The sequence below is a fragment of the Cupressus sempervirens genome, chromosome 2, assembly GCF_028749045.1.
Source record: "Cupressus sempervirens isolate cs-2001-9-10 chromosome 2, ASM2874904v1, whole genome shotgun sequence".
Taxonomy (NCBI): domain Eukaryota; kingdom Viridiplantae; phylum Streptophyta; class Pinopsida; order Cupressales; family Cupressaceae; genus Cupressus; species Cupressus sempervirens.
In genome coordinates, this window is record NC_143119.1 from 314,315,405 (window position 1) to 314,326,722 (window position 11,318).

Sequence of the window (11,318 nt, forward strand, 5' to 3'; positions counted from 1 at the left end):
CTTTTTCTAAGGATCGAGATTTGCTTGTCATTCTCCTGCTAGATGTGATGTTATCTGACCACTACCTCATTTATTTTGTCATTTCTTGGCAAACAACTATCCCAAAGGTGGCCAAGTCTCAATTCTTCGTCAACACGTCTGTGTTGATGCATGCTTCTACCATTTTGCACATCCTACGTGTTTGGAACTTGGAGCCACGTCCACATTCTCAAAGCGGTTGGATTCAATGGTGGAATGATGCCATTACTAGAACTACTTGGTTCTTGTGCATTTATGGTTGACAATTGGCTATGTTCCGTAAACGGTCATATGAAGTCAGCATGCTTGCCCTCAAAAAATCCTCTGAGGCCCTCACCCTCAACCCCTTTGATGTGGACTTGCAAGTTTAGCTTACCAAACTTGACCATGACAAACAAATTGCTGATAATTATGTTGTGTGGGGAGCCCAAATCAAAGCCCATCTCCACTAGTTGGAGGTCGGCGACAAAGCCTCGAAAGAGTTTTTTTCAGGCTCTTCATGCTCATCATACCTCTATTGGGATTAAAAAAATAAAACAAGGAAATGTTGTTCTGTCTAGTCTCCTTGCCATCTTGCAAGCTTTTGTTCAACACTATGAGAACATGTTTGCTTCGTAGCGAAATTCGGTTTCTCAAGAGGAAGCTCTCAAAAAGGTGTATTTATGTTACTTCAAACCATCTAGTAGCTAAGAAAAACACTTTTTGTGAGAAACTTCTTTCCCTCCAAGACTTTAAAGAGGTAGTCTACACCATGGCAGATGACAAGTCCCCTAGGTGTGATGGGTTCCCTTGTGAATTCTACAAACACCTTTGGGAGCATATAGGTCTTGATCTACACAAAGTTAATCTTGAAGCCTATCACTCTAAAAGCTTAGGAGCTATTATAAACAAAGGAAATATCAAATTCATACCTAAAGCTGGTGATCCAGAGGATATATGTAATTGGAGACCCATTACCCTTCTAAATGTGTCATACAAGATCATTGCCAAGGCACTCTCTCTCAAAATCAAGCACATGTTGCTCTTAATTGTGCGACCACAGTAAACTGGATTCATCATGTCCAAATATATTCTTGACAACATCATTGCTATCTGGGAGGGAATGGAATGGGCTCGCAAGTCCAATAAGAAGGCCATCTTTTTAAAGATAGATTTTGCTAAAGCCTTTGATCGCATTGAATGACCCTTCATCTTGGCTATGCTCTAGGATTTGGGTTTTCGCCCCAACTTCCTCCAGTCCATGGAGATGCTCTTTGCAAATGCTAATGCTTGAATTACTATCAACAATTCACAATCGGAGGCTTTTGGAACTTTTTTCGTTCCATCAAACAAGGTTGTCCGCGAGCTCCTGCACTTTATGTCCTTGCTATGGAAGGTTTTTGATATTTACTTGTGCATTCTATTTCCTCAGGACTAGTTCGTGAAATTTCCTTGCCTGAATCATCCTCCCAATTAGTCAATGGACACTTTGCTAATGATTCTTTTCTCACTCTTTTAGAGGATGAAGAAAACATCAATAATACTTTAAGTTTCCTGGACACCTCTTGTCAAGCTTCTGGTTCTGCTATTCAATGGCATAAAATGCTCTACTTCCACTAGTCCTTTCTACCAGCTCCACCTTGGCTCAGCCAGTTTGAGTGGAAATGGGTTGCTCACAGAGAAATCTTCTACTTTCTTGGCATTCATTTTGCATTCCAGGCATCGCTTGTGGAACTTTGGAATGGTGTGCTGGCTAAGATTAGCAAAAAGCTCGACTACTGGATCGCAAAGCCACTCTCCTTTGCAGGAAAATTTGAGATTTTCTCTAAGATTCTTGCAGCCACTCATATGTATTACTCCTCTTGTTGGGCTCCATCCAAAGCTTCTTACATGAAGCTAGAAAGATTGCTCAAGAATTTTCTCTGGACCTCTAGCTTTGATCACCATGGCTTTCACAGAGAGGCCTGGGATTTCTGTTGTCTCCCAAAAGATTTTGGTGGTCTTGGCTTGCTTTCCACTCAGAGACAAGTTCTTTCTCTTTGTGCAAAATGGATTATTAGGGCTCTCTCAGGAGATGAAGCTTGGAAGATTCTGGTTTGGCACTGCATTTCTTCTAGCTTCCCTGTCAACAGGCCTGCTTGGAAGGGGATTGGTTTCCAAACCCTTCTCATTATGCATGAGCCTGTCATCATTCAAAGCTCCTTCGTCATCAAGAGCATTTGGAAAGCCTAGGATGTTGTTAAACCTTAGCTTTGATGGGCTGGAGATGAATTTTGCAATGGCCTCTCCTTGAATCAACATAACATATGGTGGTCTCCCCTATTCGCCATTCAAGGTACTCCACTCGCCAAGACTCAAGGGGCCAGTGCTCTACATTTTTTCAAACATGGCATCAAAACTCCTAAGGACCTCTTTTCACGTGTCACCATGAGTTTCAGGACCTAGGAAGATATGCAAGTACAATACCGCCTTATCCACTCAGACCAGTAGACTTTTTACCTTCTGCTTTCTTTCATCCCTGTTCACTTAGTCTATAAAGTGGGGATTCAATCTATTTGCCCTTAGTGGCTTGATTGGAGGTGGTTTCCTGCCACTCCTTTTTCTAATTACAAGCCAAGTTTGGGCTATAGGTGGCTTTCGCCTCATCTTCCCATGGTGGATACGCTAAACCATAGATGGCATTTGCAATCTTCCCTTTCTTAATGGAGAAAACGCTTTGACACCATATGCTATAACTGAACCCAAGATTGCACATTTTTCTTGGTGCCTGGCCTTCCAAGGTTTTCCCCTGGGGCCTCGGCTCAAACACATTTGGGTTCCTGACCCTAGATGCCCCTTTTTCGGACAACCAGAGTCTTTCTTGCATATTTTTTGGTTCTGCAAGCATGCTTAGAATTATTGGCACTGGATTCATATTTTTTCAAGCCATTCAGACTTGAGTCTTTCTCTTAGCATATGATGTTATTGGGTGACCCTCCTAGATTTCCTCAGAAGTTTACCTAGATTTGGCATACCTTTAGGCTGAAGATCTTGTTTTCTCTATGGAAAGATAGGAATGTTGTTCTTTTCACACACAGTTTTTTGGATGTTAACATTGCTATGTATACTAAGGCATGCATTTGTAATAATGTAATTATGCAAATTCAGGTGCAAGCTAATAAAGTTTCACTCGAAGTTGATCACCTGTAGGAGCTACTCAATCACTGGGGCAATGCACCTTGTACTATTGCCAAAGTTCCTCCAGATGCCTCAGTGGAGATCTTGATGCACCACGACCACCATCCTTGGTGCCACTCCTCTAGCCACTACTCGCACACCTCGTGCTCCTAGGCTTCCCACTGCCACTCTACCAATGGTGGTGATGGCAGATGGAGGCGCTGCTCAGCTTCCCCACCCCGTGGTGGTACCGGTTGGTCCCTGGCTCCTCCTCTTGGTTGTCATCATGCACGCTCAGGGAAGTGGCCTCACCTATACCTGGCGATTTCTCCTCCGTAGCTTGAGGTTAAAGATGCAGAGGCTGCCACTGTTGCTGCTACTGGTGATGATGGCTGGACTGTTCCCAGCCTGCCCCCCAATCCTAAAGATGATCCACCACCCTCTGTCGGCACTGCTTTGGTATCCTAAGGTTGCCTTATATGTTTTTCTTTTATGAATAGTTTCTGATTCCAGCTGTGGCCGTGTTTTTAGTCTGGCTTTGACTGTTTGAACTCTTTCGCGGGGTGATATTGTATCCCCTGACCCCTTTTTTGTGAATTGTAAACTGAGTATATTTTACTAATAGAAAAGGCCACTATTCATCAAAAAATGAACAGATTAACTGTTCCTGCTGACGTGTACTCTTATTGTTGGAACAAACATGTAGAGGAACCGTTGCCCCAAATGCGAATCTCTCCACCATTATCTTTAATTTGGGCGCCAAACAGAAGAATTCCTTAACACTTCTAGTGCCATTATTTTAACACCAGATCAGGATTCACAACACTTGAAGGTATAATGCTTCAGCTCTATGCCCTTTCATTAAAATCTGGTCCAAGTTTCTCTTTTTTGAGTTCTTGGAGCTTTATTTCCTCCTTGCTTTTCAATGGCAGACAAAACCTCTGAAGCCATGAATGTGCACTTTCTCATAAATACTAAAAATCAGCGCATCGTATATGCGGAGGCTGGTAAAAAGTTTGTTGATTTTCTCTTCAGTTTTCTTCCTATGCCCATCGGATTTGTACTCAGATTGCTATCTGAATCCCAATCTGAATATGGTGCAAGAGTTGGCTCTGTCTCCAATCTCTATCATAGCATTGAAAAGCTGCCCTTTCTGTTTATGGGCACCGACAAATCCCAGCTGCTTGACCCCAAATTTATTACTTGCTACTCTAATAACTCTCTCAGGATTGATGGTGGAAATTATTACGTCCGTTGTTATATGTCGAGTAATACAGCCTTAACTCACAATATCAGCTCTAACAACACTGATAGATGTATCTGCGGGTGTTATATCAATCACCTCGTTCAGTTGCGGCAGAATACCAATAATGTCAACCAGGCCAGCGGAAGCAGTAGCAGCCAAACTGCAGGTCAAGTGAATGGCGGTTATGTGAAGGAGATGATTACATTTATCATAACTGATGATCTCAAGATAATAGGGAGTTCAACGATCACTAGCATAACGTTGCTCAATCAGCTCAACATCAAAGATTTAACAGATCTTCAAGAGCGCAATGCAATTGTTGATCGCAGCAAGGTTAGGGGTTCAATTAGTTGTATTCAGTTTTGCTTGGGTATACGCATCGCTGCATTTGATAAGAAAATAATAAATTTTGATTAAATAAAGGAAGGCGGCCAAAACTGTAGGGATTTAATTTTGTTACAATTGAGTAATTTAATCAAATCTTTATAATATTGTTAAACTTTTACAGGCTCTCGAGATTCTAAGGGCATCTTTGGTTTCAACAACTGTGTTGAATGATGTCTTCAGAGCCGAGTTTTCTGTGTCAGAAAAGGTAAAGTTTATTTAAAATTTCTTGATTACAGGGAGATGAAATTCATCTTCAGCTTCGTTAAACACTTGCTTGATATCTTATTTTGTGTTAAACCCTTGTATGGTGTTGCAGGCGTCTATTGAAGAATGAGAAAATGGATATCACGAGGTTAGAGTTGCAACGTTTGCAATACTACAAAAATTCAATCATGCTAATAATAATCTAATTTATTTACAGTTATGAAATTTTTTAATCTGCTTCAACAGTTCTACCTATTTAATAATTTATAGTCTTGTTTGTACGAATTGAGAAGAAATTGGTCAGTTTTTATAGGCATACTGATATAAACAGATTTTCCATAAATGTAACAGACTCTGCATGTTCTTTATATTATTATCTCTACCTTTTCTGGCAGAGATTAATGGGTTCAACTTGTGGAGCGGTTTTCCACATCTATTTTCAAATTGGCTTTAGAGTACTTTTAAAGTTGGTTGCTTATTAATATTTTATTAATATAATTTCTTGTTGAATTTTTCCTTTTATAATTGGTTGTTTTCTTTGAATTTGCTCATGTGCAATTAACCACATGCCTACCAAACGAATCTGTTAAATGCTTATTCTCCTTTCCGCTTTATGCAATATAAAACCCACGTGTTACTTAGCAAATAGCGAAGATGCTTTTGTATATTTGCTCCTCTACGTTAGAACAAGCACGTATATTCAGGTTGTTAGTGTGTATATTCAGGGTGTTAGTGTCCATAGCGATTCAATCCCTATTATAGCACAGGCCCATTTACATTGCTTGGGTTCCATCAATAATTTAGGATTTCTATTGAACGATATTGACAGGTATCGGTCATTGCATTCGTATTCTTGCATCCTTGATCGGGAATAATTATAATGGTGTTTGACTATAATTAATGTCCGTTTCACTGTATTTGCTTTAGATAACTCATTCTTGTGAGAAATATAAGTTAAAAATTTATATCTCACAACTTTAACTCAAAAATCTTTGTCAGAAAGCCAGAGCTTTAACCTTTCAACCAAACTTGTCGAATGCTATGAATAGAAGAGGAAGATAGATTCAAGTATGCTTGCTTGCTTTCTATTCAATCTTTCATTAAACTATTACAAAATCTGTGAGCATTTGGCTTCAACCAGAAAACTCTAAAATAACCCTAAATTGGTAAAAATTCAAACAACTTTAATACCTCAAAACTTTAAACCTACAACTCTAATGGCTGCATACAATGGTGCCTGGAGCAATCACTGCTTCAACAAGACAAGTTCAACAATAATAAACTTACAGAGAGAACAAGGGAAACATGTGCAACTGCAGGCACAAACTTCTTTTCTTCTTCCTTTTTCTGTTCTGCTCTGCAACTATTGATCTGTTGAATATGCTTGAACTTACTGAATGAATGAATAAACATTCCTTTTGTCACATTCCATTTTCCCCCTCTTTTTTTATTTCAAAAATCTCACCTACCGTATTTATGTTTTTGTCTGTTCTAGACGTCAGAGGTGGTAGGTGAGTGTTTGGCTCTAGGGGCCAATGTCGACTACTGCATTAAATATTCCAACACTCCCCCTTTGTCTTGAGCCAAACAAACAAGGATCAATGCTGATCCAAATCAATTACACCAAGACACTCTCTTAGGTGTACAAAAGATCCAATGCCTAAAGGCTTAGTAAAGATGTCTGCTAGCTGCTACTTAGACTTGCAAAATTCCATCATGATATCCCTATTCTCCACCAACTATCTGACGAACTGATATTTGATCTCAATATGCTTGCTTCTCCCACGGAAGACTGGATTCTTGAACAATGCAATTGATGAGATGTTGTCACAATAAATTGTGGTTCCATCCTTTTGCCTTTCATTCAAATCTGTCAAGATCCTCCTTATCCAAATTGCTTAACATGCTACTGCATTTGCTGCTATGTATTCAGCCTCTGCTGTAGATTAAGCAACAATGGTTTGCTTCTTGGATGCCTATGAAATTGCACCCGATCCCATGTGAAACATGTATCCGAAAGTGCTCTTCCTATCATCTAAACTTCTAGCCCAATCACTATCAGTATAACCTACCAACTTAAATTCATTTGATGTAGTATATAAAATTCTAAATTCATTGGTACCTTTCACATACCTTAGGATCCTCTTTCCCGCTTGCCAGTGGGAATCCTTTGGTGTTTCCATAAATCTAAAAATTAAACTTGCTGCATGCATTAGGTCTGGCCGAGTTGCAGTCAAATATATTAGACTTCCAACCATACTCTTGTATAATGTTGGATCCACTCTCTTGCTAGAGTCTTCCTTGCTCAATTTCAGACCTACTGTTGTTGGTGTGGGGGCTGCCTTACTATTCTGCATTTTAAATCTCTCCAAGATCTGCCCTGCATATTTTTCTTGAGAGATGAAGATGTCATTATGCATTTGTTTTACTTCTATGCCTAGAAAGTATTTCAGGAGACCTAGGTCTGTCATTTCAAATTCACTTTTCATGGCCTCTTTAAACTCACCAATTAGAGCCTTGTCATTTTCAGTAAAAGATAAGTCATCTACATACAAGACAACCATCAATACATTACCATTTGTTGCCTTGATGTAAAAAGTGGGCTCACCATTGCTTTTGCTAAAGCCATTGCTCATCAAATATGAGTCAATCCTGCTGTACCATGCCCGTGGAGCTTGCTTGAGCCCATAAAAAGCTCTCTTCAATCTATATACTTTTTGTTCTTCACCTACAACTTCATAACTAGGTGGCTGCTCCACATATACTTCTTCTTTCAATACACCATTTAGGAAGGCGGACTTCACATCCATTTGAAATAACTTTCACTTGTGCCAAGCTGCAATTGCTATGACAACACGCATGATTTTCATTCTTGCAACTGGTGCATATGTCTCATCATAATCTCTTCCATACTGTTGTTTGTAGCCCTTGACTACCAGCCTTGCTTTATGCCTATCAATTTTTCCTTCAACATTACATTTGGCTTATAGACCCATTTCACTCCAATCACTTGCTTCTTGAGAGGCAATTTAGTTAGCTCTCATATCTCATTTCTTTCTATAGCATCTATCTCCTTATCCATGGCTTTACACCATTTCTTCTCTTTGATTGCTTCTTCAAAATATATTGGATCACTATGAGAAAATAATGCAAAATCAAAACTCTCATCATAATCTTCATACCTTTCATCTTGGTATATCTCCCTAAGACTTTTAGTCTTTCTTGGTAATAGGGAGGAGAGTGTGGGATCAGAATATTCACTACTGTTGCATTGTCGACTAGCTCGATCTTCACTGGTACTTGGTACTGACACTCGTTCATGCCTATAAGAGCTCGGCAATGTCTTAATTTTCTTGCGTTTTCTTCTATTTGCTCCTTCTTCTTGATGTTCGTCAGTGTCTTCTTCACTCATAATTGGCACTTTACTAGAAGTGCTTGGTGACTCATTAATTGAACCATACCAAGACTGATTTTCAAGAAATTTCACATCTCTTGAAAGAGTCATCTTGTTGTTCAATGGGTCATACAATCTGTATTCTTTTGATTCTGAGTTGTACCCTGTGAAGATGCACTTTACACCTTTGTCATCCAATTTATGCCTTTTTTCTTTAGGCACATGTGCATATGCAACACATCCAAACACCCTTAGGTGTTCAACTATCCATCTTCCTCATGACCATTCTTCCATTGGAATTTTGTCATGGACTGCCTTTGTAGGACACCTATTAATTAGCTAAACTATTGTTGCCACAACCTCTCCCCAAAATTCAGTTCGGAGACCTTTCTCTTTCATCATGCTCCTTGCCATTTCAACAATGGTCCTATTCTTTCTTTCAGCCACTCCATTTTGTTGTGGTGTGTAGCTGGTTGTGAGCTCTTTCTTTATGCCATGTTTCCTTCAAAAATTTACAAAAGAATTGGAGGTATACTCCCCTCCTCTATCTGATCTTAGGACTTTGATGTAGTGTCCACATTCTCTTTTAGCCTCGGCTTTAAATTCTAAAAATTTATCAAATGCTTCAGATTTATTTTTTAAGAAATACACCCATGTCCTACGACTAAAATCATCAATAAATTTCATGAAATAAGTACTCCCCCAAATGGAAGTAACTTGCATAGGACCGACTAGGTCAGTATGCACTAACTCTAATGGATATCTAGCCCTCCTAGAATTTTTAGAATTAAAGGGAAGCCTATGTTGCTTACCCAAAATACAAGCCTCACACTTGTCACATGAATTCCCTATGCGTGGCAAACCTTCTACCATTCTTTTATTTGACAATAAATTTAAACCAGCATAGCCAAGGTGACCATACCTGAGGTGCCATAGCCGTGAGGGGTCTTCAATCACACTCCTTAGAGCTAATTGTGTGGGAGGTGCAGCACCAACTTGAGATGAGAAACATGTCTCTATCTTCAAGGGAAACATTTTGTTCTTTGTCATTTGAACTGCTGTGAGTAAGTTCTTGCTCCCATCCTTTTCATTGATGACACACTTGTCATTCTCCATCAGCACCTTGTATCCATTTTGAATGAGCTGACCAATGCTCATCAAATTGTGCTTCATACCAGGGGCGAAATACACATTTTGTATTTCCTTCTTCTCACCTTTCTTGGTGCGGACCATAATAGATCTTTTGCCCACAACTCGTAGGGTTCCATTGTTACCCATCTTAATTTCTGATTTGAAACTCGTGTCAATGAATGAAAATAAGGTTTCATTACCACTCATGTGGTTGCTACATCCACTGTTGAGATACCAAACCTCAGGGCTTCCTTCTTCACCAACATTACACATGATTATGGTAGTGGCATTATTTCCACTTCCCTGACTGATCATTTTGCTTCTTCCAGCATTCATTTGCATAATGCCCATATTTTAGATAGTAGTAGCATTCTAAATTACTCTTATTTGAGTTGTATTTTTTCTTACCTCCTCTTGAAGTATTTTGTGAGATACTTGCTCCATCTGCTCTTCTTGAGATTTTTGCTGCAGCATTCCTTTGTCCTCCATTACCTCGGCCTCTACCTCTAGAGTTTCTACCTGAGCTATTTCTTCCTCTCCCCCTTCCTCTTGGATTTGACTGAGCCTTGAATGCTTGCTCTTGGGAAGAAGAAGATGTAGATCTATTGATCCTATGCTCATGGGTTTGAAGTGTACCCATTAACTCATCCATTGTCAAAACAGTGAGGTCTTTTGCCTCTTCTATAGTCATGACCAAATTGTCATATTTATGAAGTAAACTCCTCAATATCTTTTCCACTATCCTCTGCTCTTGATAATCTTCTCCATTTGACTTCAATTGGTTAATCACATTGGAGGTCCTTGAACTAAAATCTGCAACTAATTCATTTTCCTTCATCTGAAGGTTCTCAAACTCCCTCCTTATGTTCTGTAACTTTACAGTGCGGACTTTATCAGTCCCCTTGAAGTTTGTTTCAAGGATATCCCATGCTTCCTTTGCATAATTTGCTGCTACAATATTTGGAAATACTATCTCTGTCATTGCTACTTCAATAAGACTTAATGCCTTTGCATCTTTCCTCCTTGACTCTTTCAAATGAGTCTTTTGTGCATTTGTGACGGTAGCATACTGAGTTGGATCAGTCATATCATTGAATCTATTAACAACAAACTCCCACAAATCATTTGCAACCATAATGATTTTCATTTTATTTGCCCATGATCATAATTTTTCCCATTAAAGGGTGGTGGCTGCTGCCATATCTAACCTGCATCTCCTACCATGTCAAATATCCCAAGAAAACAAATGCCCTAACTCACTATGGAGGTGGGGCCTCAAAGCTCTGATACCATGTGAGAAATATAAGTTAAAAGTTTATATCTCACAACCCTAACTCAAAAATCTTTGCTCAGCACATGAAGGTGCCAAGTGCCAGTTTTACTCGGCACATGAAGGTGCCAAGTGCCAATTTTGGTCAGCACCTAAAGGTGTCAAGTGCCAGAAAGAAAAAATAGGTGCCAAGTGACAAACAGAAAATAGGTGTCGAGTTAGCTCGGCACAAGGAATCCGAGTAAGCTTGCCACACAAAAGGCAATGCTCGGCCACAATGAAATTCTCGGCACCAATGTATGCCAAGTGAGCTCGGCTCCAATTAAGATTTATAATTTAGAAAATATTAACAAAAAAGAGGATGCTGAGTGTTCTGTTTCAAACTAAAAATATTATAACTTAAAGAAATTCAACGTGAATGCTTTCACCATTAAAACCAAAAAGCCAAAGCTTTAACCTTTCAACCAAACTTGTTGAATGCAATGAATAGAAGAGGAAGATAGATTCAAGTATGCCTGCTTGCTTTCTATTCA

General features: G+C 39.4%; 1 protein-coding gene and 1 long non-coding RNA gene across 2 annotated transcripts; both read left to right on the forward strand.

The window, feature by feature from the left end:
• The first annotated feature begins 4,078 nt into the window (after positions 1 to 4,078).
• On the forward strand, positions 4,079 to 4,658 carry LOC149572360 (uncharacterized). The gene is made up of 2 exons (XM_089815821.1): positions 4,079 to 4,570; positions 4,635 to 4,658. Exons 1-2 carry the CDS (start codon positions 4,079 to 4,081, stop codon positions 4,656 to 4,658), a joined length of 516 nt encoding a protein of 171 aa, XP_089671947.1.
• A 74-nt stretch (positions 4,659 to 4,732) lies between these two features.
• On the forward strand, positions 4,733 to 5,182 carry LOC149572361 (uncharacterized). Its single transcript, XR_016359098.1, has 3 exons — positions 4,733 to 4,769; positions 4,908 to 4,991; positions 5,103 to 5,182. It is a non-coding gene; the product is annotated as an uncharacterized LOC149572361 (long non-coding RNA).
• The last annotated feature ends 6,136 nt before the right edge of the window (positions 5,183 to 11,318 follow it).